Here is a 19,261-nt window from a genome sequence, read left to right as displayed (position 1 = left end):
CTCTAGAAATGCCACTAGGAATTCAACAGATACAGGATATGACTTCAGTACTTCACTGACATCTAGTGGTCAATAAAAGCACAAGACAAAAAAAATTGCAGTAATAATAAAGTAAAATTTAAATAATCATTAAAATAAATTGTGCTTTGGCCTGAACAATACTGTTCCTCAAAAAAACTGTGTAAAGAAGGTAAGTTCTTCAATATGCTGTTCCTATTAAAGTGAATGCATAATAAAAAATAAAATAAAAACTAGTTGTATTTCTTTGTAACACATCTAATGAGGCAAAAGATAAAAAAAAGAAGTGACACATTTTAAATCAACAGGAAATGATTTTAATTCAAAATGAGCGATGGTGTTAGCCAGTTCACTGTCCCATCTCTAAAGCACAAGCGTGTCCATCATACAGTCAGAGGCGGGTGCTAAAAACAACTATACAGCAAATAAACAAAATAAAAAAACAAGAAGCCAATTTGGCTGCATATGTTCTTCAGACAAAACTACAGAAGCCAATATGGCCTTAGAACTGACTCGCTCCAATTAGAGCCAGAGTTTATTTCTTCACCTCGTTGGCCTTCATCAGAGCTTTGATGGCTCTCGCTCTCATCTCTAACTCCAGAAGTGCAAGCTGCTGTGCTGACGGCACCACAACAGGATCAGGAAGTGATGGAGGCGGCACTTCTATGGGGACTGGCTGCGAATGCGTCTTAAGCTCTGCCTCGTCATTATTGGGATGGGTCAAAGCGAGGATCTCACTGACACTCTTGTCAATGTCTCGCTGAAGCTCCAGCTTTGGCTCGTCTGATTGAAGATCTGGTTCAGGAGGTGGGGCGGAGGGCAAAGGAGAGATCACCGGGGGAGCATGGACTTGTGGTTTGGGGTCTTTGTGCCCCTCGATGTCACTATCGTTCATGTCGGCGTTAATGCTCAGGACATCACTTTCCTCTCCAGACAGACCTGCATACATTCACAGAGTACGCAAATAAACATCACACCACACTTTTTCCAAAAAAAAAAAAAAAGATTCAGAATCGAACAGGCATTTTCATGTAACGTTACATAATTTATGGACTTTTCAAACTTTAATGTGATTAAGTAATATAAAATATTTCATAATTGTTACCGTGCTTGTCTTCTCCTTCAGCAGTCTCTTTCATAGATGAGGTTGAATCCACAATGTTGTCCTGCCTAAATGTCACATTATTAAAAAAAAAGCACACGCTTATGTATCACCTAAATGTGATAAAAATATCCCGCAATTTTTAATATTTTTTTTACTATTGCCCATCACTCAGTCACGCTTTTCGCATCCAAATCACACAAGAGATAACGTAAAAAATAATAAATAAAAATGTACCTCAAGCAAAAATGATATAAACGGCAGAAAAAAACTATAAGGACGCAATTAATGGTTTGTCCACTAGAGGGGGCCTGATATAATACAGTGGAACCCGGTTATGTCGATGTCCTAGGGGGTCGCCAAAAAGCATCGAGATAATTTTTTTCCGATGATCGAGATAAACGAAAATCAAAATGGCGGCAATATATTAACGTGCTTGAAATTTCTTTATGTACATGATGTGCGTTAATAAATGAGAATGTGCATGCACGTGTTTTGAAGGGTTTTTACACAACAGCGTTGCCGCGATTTGTTTGATGAAGGCATGCTATAAAAATACATACAGTACATGTTTATCTGTCAGGAATCCACCTGCCACGCCCCCTTCGGCATGTCAGGTGCTTTCTCGGCCGCTTCCTCTGAAGCTCCCGGCTTCAATCGCGCACATATGGTGCTCGTTTATCATCACCAGCTCCTATTTAAACTTCCACACTGTCACTGTCCGTTATTGTTGGTATATGTTGGTTCACGGCGGTCGTTGTTATCGCTCATGTGTATCCCGATGCGTGCCTTCCACGGCACTCTCTCAACAGCTGCTCTTTTCTTCCCAAAGCGCATCGCGGATTCCCCCCCCCGATCCTGCACTATGCTTTTGCTGCTCATCCCATGTTCCTGCCAAGCGCGGCTTTCGCCTCCCGTTCATCGTATAACATTTAACAACAAAAGGCATATGTGCACTAACTAACAGCAGAGATTCACCAGTATACAATACAACACCTGTAGCATCTGTAAGACTTGATTTTTCCGCCACTTCTGCGAGTTCTTCTGCGGCTGCACCGAGATAACCGACGTTAAATGGCAAAATTTTCCCCTTTGTGCTCGAGATATCAGGGTTCAGCGACATAAAAGAATCGACATAACCGATAAAAAAATGCTTAGAAAAATTTGCCGGTTCCACTTCAAAAACGTCGACTTAATAGGGTTGTCGAGGTAACCGAGGGCGAGATTAGCGGGTTCCACTGCATTAAAGCAAGGTTTATATTAATAACCCCTGGGTTATAACATTTCAGTGTGGCTTGTTTCCCATTTACCCATTTACAATTTTTAAACGTCTCAGTGAACTACAATGTGGTTAAAGGTATTTTTCAGCATCAAATTATTGGAATTTCATCTTAACATTAAATTGGGGGTAGAAAACTTGATTTTATATAAACATTATATAAATTTAACATTATATAAATGTTATGATTATATCATGATTCTTTTTTTTGTGTACAATGAAACATAGAATAATTCCAGGGTACGTGACTTACTGACTGTCCACTGAAGTCCTTCTAGTCTCTTTCTCTTCAGCTTCCGAGTTTGCAGTCACCTCTTTACCTTCAAAAGTGAACAGGACAGCAATAATCAAACTGATATATCTTTTACTTCATACATACATTTAATGACATCAGCTGAATGGAAAATTTCCTCAAACGCATAAGTTTGTGTTCGATTATTTTATTTATTCTCTGTGAAACAAAGTAAAACTAAGCTAAAGTAAAACTACGTTTGTATTCTTAATGATATTGGAGCTAATCTGTTGGTTGGGGCTGCATTGTTCGATATGCTTGTGAAAAACGAGCAGTTGTTCGCTGTACTGATTATTGCAACATAAAAAGAAATGACATGATGAGACATTATTGGAAAAAATGAACTGAAAGTGACAGAATACAATGCAGCTATACAACACTGAATAACAGAGACTGTGTGATAATGAGTGTGAAGGTGGTATGAGAAGGAAAGTTGACACTCTAGATCAGCTGAAAGCTGATCTGGAGGTAATGAAAGAACAGAGCAGACTAAGCACCGCATACAGCAGGTGGCTAAACTGCATTGTGAGTAATGTTGGAAAGGGTTAGCAATAGTGAAAATAGAGCACCATGTGATATTCATGAAATAGATTTGAACTTAAAACCCAAATCAAATGCAAATCGATTTGCAAATATTCAGGGTGGATTTTCCTAAAACTAGAAGAGTGCATGCAAACTGGCATAAAATACTTTTTTTAAGAGAGGCAAATGTAATTAACCCTCTAGTATCTGGAGCAGATTCGTATCAGAGAGCCGCTGTAGGTGATCCCAGCAGAGTGTCTTGATCTCTGTAAACGTGCAGTCCTACGGAAACATCAGAAGGAAAAGAGAAGGTCAGGCATCTCCAAATCCAACCAAACCAAAAGACAGAAATAAGATATAAAAACCTTCAGCTCATCTGGCAGCATCTTCATCAGCTTGTTTTGGCCGAGGACATTGAAGCATTGTGCCAGCATCTCCTGTCTGTCACTCACATATGAGCTGATGGGGTTGAAAGGCACAGTGAGATCCAGTCCACCTTCCTCAATGTCGCTCGGCTCTTCCTTTACCTCCTGCACATGATTCAGCTCTTCCTTAGGATCCTTTAATATAATATTAATAGTAATCATTATCATCATCATCATCATCATCCCATTTTATAACAAAAAGTCATGTAACCCATGAAACAGTGTGGGTAATACCTTAAGGTTACTGATTACAAAAATATATAGTAACAATGACAGATCTTATATAATATAAAAGCTATATACTATTATATTGTATGTGAAAACACTGCAATAGCAGTGAATGTCTGTTTATATTAGCATGAACTGCCAAACCAGAGTCTTTGTTTGTTTACGTAGAAAGGAAAATAAACCTCCACGCTGGACTCGGTGCTTCTCCTTTTTCTTTCTCCATCAGCGAACTCTCGGCGAGAGTGCTTTCTTTTCTTAACTTTCACTGACTTCATTCTCTCCACGTTGTTTCAAATCGCTAGGTTTGGAATACAGACACAACCATTCTCACGGCGGTTACCGGTTTTGGCGCACGTTGATGACCTCACAGTAGGGGCTCAGTCGTTAGGTGGGTCACGCGTCCGCCATATTGGAAAGGTCCAAAAAAATCATTGCAATTCAATGAAATTGACATATAAAACTGCAAAATGTTGTTACAGACGTTACAAAATAGTCCACATATTATCATTATAATAAAATTAAAACGATTTATTAATTGTAATAATAAAAACAACAACAAAATGACAAAAGTAAGCTTCAAAATCAAACTAGTGTAGGTTTTGGTCTCAGGGTAACCCAATGCTGCAAAGTATTTGAGTAAAACTTAAGTAATATTTTAGGCTACTTTTGAGTTTTACAGAGTATGAAAGATATTAAAAAGGTTTACTCTCAACTATATTTATAATTAAATCTTTTTACAATAGTAAAAGTAAAAAAGTATAAAAAATAGTACAAAAGTTACCAAAAAAGTAATTGTTATCTTTTGTACTATTTTTTTAATATTTTACTACAATTACAGAATATTTCTAGACATTTTACAACACACAGAGAGAGAGGAAATTATTTCCACCACACATGTAGACAGTATGTAGACATATAGACATGTAGACAGTTTCACAAGTACAGTACATAAACATATATACTTAAACCATAAATTATAACAAATTATGGGCATAAAATATATATATATATATATATATATATATATATATATATATATATATATATATATATATATATATATATATGTATAATTTTTACACAAAAACACTTGATTTGTGAAGTTCATTTCCTAAAATACACTGCATATATATATATATATATATATATATATATATATATATATATATATATATATATATATATATATATATATTATGACTGTTATAAGTGACTGTTATGGTCTATTGATTAAAAACTTAGCTAAAATTATGATTAGCTTAGATTTGGGTTGCTATAAAACATACATAATAAGGCTTAAGACATTGTGGACACGAACACTAAATGAACTCTGTGTATGAACTGTGTTATACAAATAAACTTGCCTTGCCTTGCCTTGCCTAAATAAAATATTTGCCTGATGATGGAAAGATAAAATACTACATGTGCAAGAAATAACACTAAAAGCAGTAATGCAGCCTTCTTACAGATTGGTTTATGGATTTTTAATGAACTTCCTCCTTTAGACACAGAAATCCATTTCTTTCAACATTGTCTAAAACTGGTTCTGCTGCTTTCATCACCATATCCTTGTTGTTTTTTATAAATGTGGGCAAGTCCTAGACATAAAAGGGAGTGTTGCGCTTCTCTTCATTTTAAAAGACTTGCTCTGGGTAATCGTTGCAGTCTTCTGGTAAAGAACAAGACATTGTTTGGAAGCAGGCTCGCAATCAGACTCGAAGAGCGGTGAGTTTTGCACTTTTTATTAGACATGATAGTGTTTAAACTTTTTTCCACATTTGTAACATTTTGCTTTTACGTTTAGATTAGTATCATCACAAATATATGTGGGCATGTTTAGATGTAGCCTCAAGGAAGTACCAAGTCTCCTTCATTTGAAAAGGTTGGACAACTCCCAGCAATATGGGTGGATCCAGTGTTAGGGAAGAAAATAAAAACCTTTAAAGAACCAGTTTTGGATGACATTATATTTAATCTTCTGTTAAATGCAAGGCTTGGTGTAATTTAGTAGAAATTCATAATGTTTCATTTCCTGGAAACACAAAACTTTATTTTATGAGCCTTTCGTTCTCATTCAATGTTAGTAATGTTACACAATGAGAATACAATCAAATTTAGATTAGACTAATTTAAGGTTCATATCAGGGAATTATAAATATTGGTACACTTTTGTAACATTTTGCAGCTTTTCATTAGTACCTTTATATTCAGAAAATTTAAAGTCAACAAGCAACTTACATGATTTGTTCTGTTCTGACTGGAATAAAAAAAAAGTGTATGCTGCTTGGAAACTGAAAATAAGATTTGCACGTTCAAAACGAAAGCGATTACAAAAATGCAAATGCGTAAACCAACAACAAAACAATGCACCAACAACAAAAGAGTAAAAGAACATGACAGGCATATCATTTAAAGAGTGTATGAAATGCATACTTAGCATGATACTTTTAGATAAGGTTATCATGCTTTGAAATCTGAGTGATACTGTGTGCTATCTTGTCTAAGGTAAGATAGGATTCATTTTAAATTTAGTATCATAACAGGGAAGCTTGAAAGTTAACATATACTTCCTCTAAATCATGTGAAGATCTGAACATGAAGATCTGACCTGACCTGATGCTTTTTTTTTGCAGATTATGACCATTGAGGAAGGAGAGGATGATGGAGAGGATGATGAAGAGGAAGCAGATATGTTTTGCTATTGATAAGGTTTGCTCCCAGGGGCGGACCCGGAAGATCAACCAATAGATCAGTTGCAGCCATGATATGGTTGAGCTGTGCATCTTCAGGAAAAAACTCCATGGCAGTTGACTCTGGTACTTTCCAAAAATGAAGACACAGCTTTTGTGACTTTTTTAAGTGGGGATCGTGCATGGTGTTATTTGCCATGTTACAATAATGTCTGCTGATGTTTCGGTAGGCTGCATTAATTGGTTTCATATACTGGAACTGATTTACAAATGTGGCTTACACAAAAAAAAAAAAACAACAGATGGGCTTGTATATTATCCATTGATTAAGGAATAGATTTAGCTCCAATGTTGATTTCTAGTATAACCTAAAGTAAGTTCTACTCAGAGTAAATCATGCAAACACATAAATGTTAAACTATTTAATACAGTATATCAGGAAATATACAAGCCTAAAATATGTTGGCCAATTTGCACAAATGACTTTATGCATTATGTGGAAATGGTTACTTACTGCTCATGATTGAGCCAGTAATTGTGGATGACGTACCTTCATGTCTAGCATTTCTATATTGTGTTTATGGTAGAAGGAGTCTCTCATTAACTGTACAGTATCATTTTTTAATAAGGGTATTACTATACTTAAAACTGTAATAATTAGAGATATATGTCTTAACAGTTGAAGGGTTTGTACCCGATTAATATAATCAACAATTGTGTCTTATGTTCATCATAAACAACAACTTGTAATAGTGGTCACTGCAACAGATTACACTAGTACTTGCAATGAAGCAGCAACCTGTCTGTGTGTTAAGAATAACTGTTGCAATGGCCATGTATGTACTGTATAAGTATTGATAAATAGAGTTATGGAGAAAAGGAAAATCTACTCTATATATATTGTGTGAGTATTTAGCGTATAGATTTATCACTCCATAATATTATTTTCAGCAATACCCCATATTCAATCATTTACATGTATGATGTATAATTTATACAATTAACATGATTTATATCATGAAAAATAATGAATGTTTTAAATGTACAAATTAATTTTGATTATAGGCAAAACATTCAAAACAGTAATCTATTGGTATATTTTTCCGCAATTTACTTGGTTTTTGTAACAGGGGCCTTTCTAGATTGGTTTATTTGTTTATTATTGATTGTAAAAAATATGCACAAAAAAAGGAAACCATCACATTCCAGGCGAAAACCTAAATAAGCCAATCATTATAATAGTCATGTATATCACACAAACATCATTGACAAACATCAATTCCTTTTTTTAATGTGCATGTGAATTACAAGCATAACCTGATTAATTTTAAAATGCCATTCTAGATAGGGTTACATAGGAAACACCCCATAATAAAAGAAGAGAGGATATGACAGTCTACTGAATCTGGAATTGATTTAATCTTTATGTAAATGCTTCCATGTTCTAAAATAAATGTTAATGTCCTTTCAACCCTTTTGCGTGCTTTGCTTTTCTTATGCTGTTTAATATTATTTCAGTGTTGCTAGTGTTGGTTCTGTATCATCATTAAACACTATGATCTCCAATTCCCACTTGGGAATTATTTATTTTAGGGCGTACCAAAGCAAAGCAACCAAGGTAACCCATGCGGAAGTAATTTTACAGTCTCTAGGTTTCATTTTCCTTTACACAGATATCTTCTTCATTTAAAAAGGTTGGGCAACACCCAGCAATATGGGTAATTCCAGTGTTAAGGAGGAGCAGAAAAAGCTTTTGAAACATCCAGCTCTAGATTACATTTTCTTGAATTTTCTGCTGAAACTTAAGGGTTGGTGTAATAAAAAAAGTATTTATAGTGGTGAGTTTCATTACCTGCAATCACAGACCTTTATTTTATATGCCATTCGTTTCTATTTAATGTTAGCAATGTTTTATTATATGAGAATACAATCAGACTCAGATTTGACTATTCATTTAATGCTATCATATTCTGAGACTGCAACCTGAGGAAAGGCAGTTGAGTTAGGTTTCCAAACAAATGTTTCACAATCTTATCTAATGTTTTTTGCAGACAACGAAAGACGAGGAGATGAAAGATGAAGCTGACGATGAAAACAAAGATGGTAAAGAACCCAGTTTATCATCACTTTTCCGGTGTACTACATAATCTGTTTTTTATCTTCGTATTTCACGTGGTTGTGTGAGGGGCTCTGACAGCCTGGTTAAACTGGTATGATTGGTGGAAGTGTACTTTAAAAAAGGCAGGAAGCATTGCATTCTTGATGTGTAACATTTAAATATAAAGTCACACAGAAATACCCCATCATTTTCTTTTCTTTTCTTTTCTTATTAATATAACTGTATCTGGAATTTCAATATAGACAGATTTCTAGTGAATGAATAAACTTACTTGAATCTGTTTGGAGTGGCATGCTTGCCCCTTTAAAACAAACCATTTTGGCATGACTATCATACAAAAAATAAAAATACACAAGAGTGTTGTAGGGTTCTGGGATAAAGTCCTATTGACATATCAGAAAAGCTTAAAAAACAAACAATTTTAAAAAGTTTTTTATAAGGGCATTACTTGCAGACTAAATTGCAGCAGATGAAAGGGATATTCCATCTACATACTTTTGATTTCATTTGTGTGGAAATACCCTTTTGTCCACACAAGCAGGTAAGATTGTTGACTACGTAACTAGACAACACTGTGTGTTATTTTCATGAACTAATGCAGGTGATCTCCAGAGACTAAATCAGATTTAGAATCAGAAAAAGAACTTGGTAATAGTAAGCTTTCTTCCAGAATTTATTAGATGTTTAGATTAGATTCAACTTTATTAGCATTGTGCAGACTACAATACAGGACCAATAAAATGCAGTTAGCATCTAAACAGAAGTGCAAATAGCAATGTATATGAATACATCTAATATAAACTATATAAATATACAAATATACATGCATTATGGGAGTGCCATGGTGCAATATATATTATAATAATCCGGTATTTTTTGTATTCTCTAACCAGGATGAAGGTGAATGCTAGTGCATTGAATGTTTATTTACAGATCTATATCAGGTGGCAATGTTTGTATTGGATCTGAATTGTAATGAGAAGTGGTGGCTCTCAATCATAATCATTTTTGTGTTATATACATTGTTTAGTTTTTTTTATAATTAATCCCAGAATTTTGTCAGTCAAGACAGAACTACACTGCGTTATATGTACAGGACAGGAAGAGCTGTATAATGTTATTACCAAAGCTAAATCAACAACATGTCAGTTACATCCCATTCCAACTAGTCTATTAAAGGAAGTGTTACATATAGCTGGTGAGCCTCTCCAGAGACTAAATCAGAATTAAAAAAGATTGTCGCTGCCCAGTTATGTTCCCACTTACAAGAGAACAATATCTTTGAAGAGTTTCAGTCAGGTTTTAGGCCCCATCATAGCACAGAAACTGCTCTAGTTAAAATCACTAATGACCTGTTTTTAGCTTCAGACCAAGGCTTCATCTCGCTGTTAGTTTTACTAGATCTGCATTCGACACTGTAGATCATGATCTCCTCCTAGATCGTTTACAAAATTATATTGGCATTCAGGGACAGGCATTAAGTTCAAATCCTACCTGTCTGATCGTTACCATTTCGTAGACTTAAAAAGAGAGCTATCCAGGTTAATGCTAGTAAATTATGACGTGCCACAAGGTTCAGTTCTAGGACCCCTGCTTTTTACAATATACATGCTTCCCTTAGGAAATATTATTAGAAGACATGGAATTAGCTTCCACTGTTATGCTGATGATACCCAGCTATATATCTCATCAAAACCAGGCGATACAGCTCAATTTGTTCGAATAACTAAGTGTGTTAAAGAAATAAGAGATTGGATGACCCATAACTTTCCTCTATTAAATTCTGATAAGAAGGAGATTTTGCTCATCGGCCCAAAAACCAGTACACAGAAGCTCCAGCATTTCAACCTGCATTTAGACGGATGTTCTGTAACTACTATTTCAACGGTAAAAGACCTGGGAGTTATTTTAGACAGCAACTTGTCTTTCAAAAAATATCAACCAAGTTACAGAAACAGCCTTCTTTCACTTTAGAAATATTTCTTAGCTAAGATGATGCAGAGAAGCTCGTCCATGCGTTCATGACCTCTAGAATAGAATACTGTAATGCATTACTAGGTGGATGTCCTGCATCATTAATAAACAAGCTTCAGTTAGTTCAGAATGCGGCAGCCAGAGTTCTCACAAGGTCAAGAAAATATGATCATATAACCCCAATCTTATCATCCCTGCACTGGCTTCCTGTCAAGTTTTGAATCGACTGCAAACTACTACTTATTACTTATAAAACACTAAATGGTTTGGCTCCCATGTATCTATCCAGTCTTTTAACACGCTACAATCCTTCACGCTCCCTGAGATCTCAAAACTCTGGACTTCAAGTAGTTCCTAGAATAGCAAAGTTCACTAAAGGTGGTAGATCATTCTCACATTTAGCTCCTAAACTTTGGAATAGTCTTCCTGACAGTGTTCGGGGCTCAGACACACTCTCCCAGTTTAAGTGCAGATTAAATTTCTTTTTAGCAAAGCCTACACATAACATACGTCTCATATCATAACCTTGTGCTCCAGAACATCTGATCACATGCACATTAGCATGTGATCAGATATCATGAACAGCAGCTACGCTAATTTCCCTCCACTGCTTCTCTTTCTCTCCCCATCCCGAGGCATCCTGAGGTTTGGCCAGCTCCAGTCACGTCCCACCTCATGAAGATTATGGACCTTTAAAGAAGTAGATGCCGAACTCGCAAACATCCCAAACCGTCTAGGGACATACCAGTGCCAATTGGATCCCACTACATGTGTGGAGTTTTGACATTGGACCTCCTGGAGTGTTTAAAGGCTCTGGCATGGAGAAGCTGGTGTTGGATCTGTGATGATCATAAATGTTGAGCTATTTTATGAGTTGCTCAGTAGCTCCTAATTTTATAACCATAAAGACTGTATAAGACTGTAGAAAGAACATTACTTATAATCACACACTCCAGTACTCATGTTAGTTCTCACTCTCCAGTTTTCTGTATTCTTTAAAGATTTATGTTCAAACTCTTGATGTCACCCAAATGAGGATGGGTTCCCCTTTTGAGTCTGGTTCCTCTCAAGGTTTCTTCCTCATAACATCTAAGGGAGTTTTTACTTGCCACAGTTGCCACGGCTGCTCATCAGGGATAAATACACACCATTCACCTTGACTGTTGATTTCTGTAAAGCTGCTTTGAGACAATGTCTGTTGTGAAAAGCGCTATAGAAATAAACTTGACTTGACTTGACTTGACTTGACAGAAATAAGAATCAGAAAGAATGACCATAAACACTAAAGACCTAAACACCAGAGCATAAGAACACAAACTAATCACTGACCACAAAAAGTGGACATTAGATAACCACTGACAGGATGAGCTGTAGGTGACAAGACCAACACAGAAAACTAAACAAATATGACATAGCTTGTCACCCAGTGATAAAAATTAGTTGATTAAATGTTTTTTTTTTTACAGATCATGATGGAGCAGGAGGCAGAAGAGGATGCAAACAGTGTCTGTAAAGATAAAGTGTTTACCAGTGTCTGCTGCCACTGGTAAACCACAAGAGCTGAACCAGCAGGGCACTTTTAATGATTGCCTAAGCGGTGCTATGGCAGAAAGTGACTCTGGGGTGTAACATAGATGTAACAGAGGAAAACACAGTATTCTACAGCTACCAAACATGTTACCTGAGCTGGCTTTGTTTATAGGGACATTGTCATGGTCTATTATATCAAGTATGGGAAAAACTTAATATGACCACATCCAATGACATCCTACGCGTTGTGTGTCTCCAACATTGTAACGGTTTGGGGAAGAGGAAAGGTCAGGCATCCAAATATTTTTGTCCATATAGTGTATTTCTAGTGCTGCTATTACTTTTGCTTAATATTAGTTTGCACAACAGCCTTTAGATTATAACTCTATTAAAATGCAAATGTAAGTTGTACCAGCAGCAGAGATGTATGCTTTGTAAATCTCTGCTGCTGGTACTATTACTGACAATAAACATTTAACAAATAATCGTGTATAAGATGTCAAGGCTTTCTGGGACTCATTTTAAATGATATGATTAAATCGATTTAAATGGAAGAAAATATCCGTTATGATCACATTATCATCATCGGGGATAAATGAGACAAGAGACAATGATTCATTTACCTAATTATACTGTATATAGTTTCCAAGGCTGCCAAACATGCATGCTAGTGAACTCCATAATCTTCAGAAAGTTCAGTCTTGCAGGTTTCTATATTACGATTTACACAATACTTTCAAATTGCCATTTTACAAATGTTCTAGGTGTAATGAATCAGTGCTGATCGATACAAGAGGCACATTTTTTAATTGACTTATTTTCAGATATTATTTGGTTGCATGACAGGGCCATCTGGTGGTCTGCTTGTGATGACTGTGGGACGTACACGTTATATCAGGACTGGATTTGCATTACTATTATGCCATGGTGTTATATTAAGCCATTTAACTGCTTAGTTTATGCGTAGTGTGACTTGAATATTTGAATAACAGTGCTGATGAAAAGTAAAGGTTGGTCCTGGCCTTGCTTTACACTGTCTATTGTCATAAGACCCTCTAACAGAGCCTGAGGTAAATGCGGAGAAGTAGTATTCACTTTATACCAAAATTATTGGTTTAGAAGATTTAGTCCATCGTCTGACTTCACATTATGTGTCAATCACACGTTTTAGTGTATGACATGCAGTATATAACATCAATGATGTATGTAATTTATATCATGCAATTTCATTCAAACTCTGTGATGAAGTTGAAAATTTGCTGGCAAGTGCTGTTCCTGTCTTCACTCCAGTGCACATGCTCCCTCTAACTTTTTGATTAAGAAATAAAAACAAATAGACACTATCCCAATCACCAATCGATGGAGCTCCCAATGCCATGCAGAGGAAGATGTGTAGGCAACTGATGTGTTCTTCATTTTAAATAAACATAGCCATACATTTAGAAGCCCTAGATACTGGATACAAAAAATGTGTTCAGTATCTAGCCAATAGTTATAGGTTGAATGGTGGAGTTCTGATAAAGGATGTGCTACACTATAGAGGGAATAGCAACATAATTTAGCAGAATAAAAAAAATAAAGATTGAAAATAGGAGAAAAAAAAGCAGTAGTGTGGAATCAGGCAGCAGTATACAGTATTTATTGTATTTTATATAATTTTTATATATATATTTCCTTTCTATGCCAAACTCTTCTTGTCGCCACCCTTCGGAAATTATATAGAAATAGTGCTCAGTAGGGATGTACATCTCCATTACTGAGGCCGATGCGATTTGCATCTTGATGCTTAGTCAAAGTTACGATACATTAAAGATAGAGATGAAGCAGCTAGTGATGCAAAACGATTCCCCCTATTACGTTGGAGCGTAATCTGATTTTGATTTGATTCAACGCAATGCGATGCAAAGCAATATGATGCAATGAAAAAAATATGTTGTTGTGCAATTTAATATGGTACAGATAGGTCGCTTTTATTTATTTTATTTATATCTTTTATTAGGCAGACAGCAAATCCTAAGTGCCTTCTGACTTCTAAATCATGGCCCTTCCACAAACATGCCTTTGCTGTGCCAAAAAAGAAAAAAGAAAGAAAAAAGATGAAAAACATTTGTTTCCTGTTCTGTCTACAGGAAGATGCAGCTCTACCTCTGCCATGTTAATCTATATTCTAGTTGACTCTCCGGACACGCCTCAATCTCTGTAGTGTTGTAATACTTTATATTCATGTAGCAGCAATGGTGATGAGAGAACACGCTTGAAAAACTGTTTATAGTATAGCAAATCTACTAATAATTATATATACATAACACATTTTTTACCAATGCAAATATGTTAAAAAACAATACAATTGCCAACTCTGAATACCAATCGATGCATCACACAAAGCCAATGCACTGATGCAAATTGGTGAACTTTACCATCACTAGTGCACAGTAATGCTTATGGTGCATAGAATTGAAGGAGTGAATAATAATACAAATAATAATAATTTAAATAATAATTATTATAATAACAATCATTCCCTCTAATACAATTTAATTAAATCAAGCTAAACGGCACTTCGCCCAAAAAATTCAATTAACCCATACAAAAGTACAATACATTTCAAAATATGGATATAGACCAAAATCTATGAGTAGCACTGTAATACATCGGTTTTCACTCTCGACTCCTGATGTAACAGTTGTTGCTTCTTATCTCTATCAAAAAAACAGAAAATCTCAATCTCATCCAACACCTGAATGCTGGAGAGTGTATTTCCAATCCAGGGTACAAAAAATAATAATAATACGACAGCCAGATAACCTGGCTCTAATCCCCAATAGTGCTAATGTGATTTTCGCTGAGTTTATGCCCACGTTTTATATTGCTTCCAACGGAACAAAAGCCAGATTAAGAGTCCTGCTTATTATTCGACGCGACGTAATTATCTGATTGTGGAACAAAGCTCAGCCGTGAATTACTGTGACTTTGTGCGCCGATAAGAGTTAATTGGGTTACGTGGACAGAAAAGATGTTGCGGTGCGTCGCAGAAGCAGAGAATGAAGTATTCAGACTTTATACAGAGATTATTGGTTTAGAAATGTAGCAGAATTGCTTTTGAGCTCTATTATTCTCACAATCAGATTCTGTTTTTCAAACAAATCCATGTCAGCTATATTTTATGAGTATATGATCTCTGTACATGAAAGGTATGAAGTATTTATGAGTTTAATTTCAGTCGTGCAATCACAATAGGATGTGTTCGATAACACTGTTATACAACAGACAAGTACATGTTGTACACAGATTTGATTTTGAGCTCAGGAGTAAGCCTTGACCATGTACAGCTGAAGCTGTGCTACTGCATTCTTTTATTTGACTGTTTTATCTTCCTGCACTTCAGCATCTTTGTGTGTGTTCTGTGCCCAATGGTTGTGATTACTATCGGGTTCCTGATGTGTTGTTGTTGCCTACTGTGCTGACAGCATGGTTGTGGCACCATTTACAGGACCTCCAGAGTGATCACTTCTCTGTTAAACTTCTATTTGTTTTGGGTGATGTGTTTTGCAATTTTATTTGTGCAACCTTAATTGTCCAAACTTTTATTTGTGCAACCTTAATGGGGGGAACCAACCCCAGCCATTAAGGTTGCACAAGCCTTAGTGCCGGTCCCAAGCCCGGATAAATGGGGAGGGTTGCGTTAGGAAGGGTATCCAGCGTAAAAACATGTGCCAAATCAAACATGCGGATGGTCCGCTGTGGCGACCCCTAACGGGAGAAGCCGAAAGAAAGGTTTTTTTTTTTTGAGTTTGTATGAGTTCCTTGAATTTTGAGACAAGCATGCCTCTCCTTTCACTCATTTGCATTGTACAGCTATATATTACTATCTGTATAAACTGTAGTGTTTGGCTAACATTTGGTTGTTTGCTACTGTTTGTTAGCTATATACAATGGCAGGAGTGTGTGTTTTTTTTTGTTTGTTTTTTTTACTATTGGTATAGGAAGCCAGCTACTCGTATGTCTAGTTATTGTTTAATATTTTGTCAAGTCAAGTTTATTTCTGTAGAGCTTTTCACACCAGACATTGTCTCAAAGCAGCTTTACAGAATTTAACAGTTAGGTGAATGGTGTGAATTTATCCCTGATGTGCAAGCCATGGCGACTGTGGCAAGAAAAAACTCTCTTAGATGTCCTGGTAGAATCTAATAATATGTATGTTCTTTGCCTCATTTTCCAACCACACCTTCTGTTACCATCCAAATCCCAAACTGGAATGTGCAAGGAATATCACCACCTCACACCAGTCCACATCACATCATCCCAGCACTGCACGCCTGTTCCATATAAGAACTGCGTGTTCTACTTGGTGGTTGTTGTTGCCTATTCTGGCCTCTAGGGGTCAGTGCATTATCATGTTTTATAAATATGAGCACGCAAACACCCAGGAGGAGACAGAAAAAAAAACCCCTTCAATTTTAAAAGTATATTTTTCTCTCCATCGCTCCTGACTTGTCTCATGGAACACAAAATCAAAATCATTCCTATCCATGCTCCACGATACTATTAGACATGGACGAGCAAGAAAAAAGAATAAAGACAGAATAATTTGACCACATACAGGGAAAAATGGCTCTCTCGCTTCTTGTGGAGCTTTTTTTTCAGTGTACATTGTTGGGATAAATTATTTTTTATAGAAAATGAAAATAATATTGCTTTGGGAAAGCATAAACTAATGTGTTATTTCACAAAATATGCTCCTGAGGTGTTTTTTATAGGAATTACACAGCAAAAATTGGTGTTATACCAGAAAAGTATGTTATATTAAACATATAAACTTTCTGCTTGCTTGCTGGTTGTTTCAAATGATTCTTAGACTATATAATTCTGCTTACAGCATAGGAAAAGCTTAAAGCTTTGACATTTAAAGCCCTGATACTAATACAAAAAAATATATATACATATTTGGTTTGGAACCTTTTTTCTACGTGGAGCATTTGCTATATTAGTGCAAGTGCATTAAACCTTCTGACCAGCCGCAAATATCAATATAAGAGTGCCGTGAATAAATAAATGTGTATAAAACATCAGAAAAAGCTAAGAGAAACACTAGCGTTTAGTGATTGCTTGAAGAAATGTTTACTTAATCCATTCACTGAGGTGCATTGCTTTTTTTAATCTCTCTCTCTCTCTCTCTCTCTCTCTCTCTCTCTCTCTCTCTCTCTCTGCTTGTCATGATCATCCCTCCGTCTCTGGAAAAAAAAAAAAACACCCTGAATGCTTAACACGCCTCTGATCTTTTCTAATTTAAAAGCTCTCACGCCGGAGGACTGTTGTTCGCTAGTCTGGTTCTGGCCTTTGGTTTTACAGATTTAACTTCTGTAGAGTTGCCTCAGAGTGACAGCGTCTAAATGCCTCTGCTCAAATAGAAGGAAGGGAGAGTTAGAAAAGAAGGGATTATGTAAGGAAATGTGGTGTCAGATTAGTAGGATCTCGCCTAAAGATTAAACCACTGCTTAAAAGCCTGTAGGGGGTTAAGAGATAAAGGAGAGAGAGTGTGTGTGTGTGTGTGAGAGAGAGAGAGTTTGTGTGTGTGTATGTGTACGTGTGTGTGTGTGTGTGTGTGTGTGTGTGTGTGTGTGTGTGTGTGCGCATGCGTGTGTGTTGCTGTTTAGTTATATGTGTATCAGAAAATTTCGACATGGTTGTCTACTGATAACTGTACATGCTATCAATGAAAAGCCCAAAAAACAGTGACCAGAAACCTGGTTCAGACTCTGTATTTATATCATGTATATTATGCATTACAGCTCAATGCATGTTAGAAGCCCTATTTGGCTGCAAGTCTTTGGGACGCATGATTATTAGCTTTGCACATCTGGATCCTGATTTTTTTTTTTTGCTAGTTCGTACTGGTTAAATTGCTCAAGAGACTAAATGCAGACTCGACAGTTTTCTGTTGGATTGAGATTCGGGTTTTTACTGGTTCATATTCAGTTTATTGGTTTGGAACCACTCCAGTGCAGCTTTGGCACTTTTCTAAGGGTCGTTGTATTGTTGGAAGGTGAAGATCTGTACCAGGCCAAATCTAGCAGATTGGTTTCATTCTATAGTTGAATTCTGTGGTTTTGGTATTTTAATGGATGTTGCCCTCAACTGTGAGTTACTTCCCAGTCTGTGCTAAAGAAAAACATCCCATGGTATACAGGTAGTGCCTAACTTACAATGGGGATGCATTCTGTTGACTCAATCATATTGTAACTTAAAATTATGTCCAAGCCTATCCAGGGGACTCTTAAAAAAGGGTGGTCAGTATGGGGTTGTATACATAATTTAGCAAAACAGAGCAACTTACACTAACATACTGTACAAACTTTACAGCATATATGTATATACAGTATATCTAAAAAATAAAATGCTGTGTGAAACTTTTTTTTTTTTCGTATCTCTATCATTAGATCAAAAAATCTTAATTTAAACCATTGTAACTCGGGGACTACCTGTAATGCTACTACCATCCTGATTCACACCAACATTGGTTTCCAGAGTGTTGAGCATGATGCAGAAGGATGAGTCCCAAACCCCAAATCATTCAATGCTCAGTCCAGAGAATCATTTTCCACTTTAAGAAACTCCAAATGGGTTTTCTTTTCAATAATGGCTTTCTTCTCACCTCTCTGCCATAAAGCCCAGCATTGTCCAGGCTATGGTTGCCTTGACAATAGCTTCTCTCATCTGAGCAATGGATCTTTCCATCTTCTACAAAGTTAAGCTTGGTCTCTTGGGTGCTTGTCTGACTGATGCCTGTGTTACTGCATATTTTTGGCATACAGTCTATTGGCATATTTTCTAACAAATCTCTATAAAAAAAGGAGCCTGTTGCACCAGAGATAATTTGGGGGGTTCAGAGCAATGTGGCTGAATGTGCATACAATAAAAACAAATACACTACAAAATGTAGTGTTGAGGGAAGGTCGGAGGAAATATGCCAGATAGTTTTGAGCTGCCACAAAATCTACAGTCTATATGGACTGAAATAATCACTCTGTACAAACACTGTGAGCAGAAATGCACCTCAGCATGTACAAAACAACAAACAAACC

The 19,261-nt window shown here is 36.2% G+C and overlaps 1 protein-coding gene and 1 long non-coding RNA gene across 2 annotated transcripts; one reads left to right on the top strand and one right to left on the bottom strand.

Annotated features, from left to right (window-relative positions):
• Positions 1-312: 312 nt before the first annotated feature.
• Positions 313-4,242, bottom strand: LOC124381571 (caspase activity and apoptosis inhibitor 1). Its single transcript, XM_046843330.1, has 6 exons — positions 4,049-4,242; positions 3,579-3,773; positions 3,411-3,495; positions 2,653-2,719; positions 1,124-1,188; positions 313-957 (listed from the first exon to the last, which is right to left on the bottom strand). Exons 1-6 carry the CDS (start codon positions 4,139-4,141, stop codon positions 554-556), a joined length of 909 nt encoding a protein of 302 aa, XP_046699286.1. The 5' UTR covers positions 4,142-4,242; the 3' UTR covers positions 313-553.
• Positions 4,243-5,085: 843 nt separating this feature from the next.
• Positions 5,086-8,027, top strand: LOC124381573. Its single transcript, XR_006924873.1, has 2 exons — positions 5,086-5,591; positions 6,500-8,027. It is a non-coding gene; the product is annotated as an uncharacterized LOC124381573 (long non-coding RNA).
• Positions 8,028-19,261: the final 11,234 nt, after the last annotated feature.

The sequence above is a fragment of the Silurus meridionalis genome, chromosome 28 (assembly GCF_014805685.1).
Source record: "Silurus meridionalis isolate SWU-2019-XX chromosome 28, ASM1480568v1, whole genome shotgun sequence".
NCBI lineage: Eukaryota > Metazoa > Chordata > Actinopteri > Siluriformes > Siluridae > Silurus > Silurus meridionalis.
Note: the sequence above shows the minus strand (reverse complement) of the source record. Positions and strands in the feature narration are given on the sequence as shown.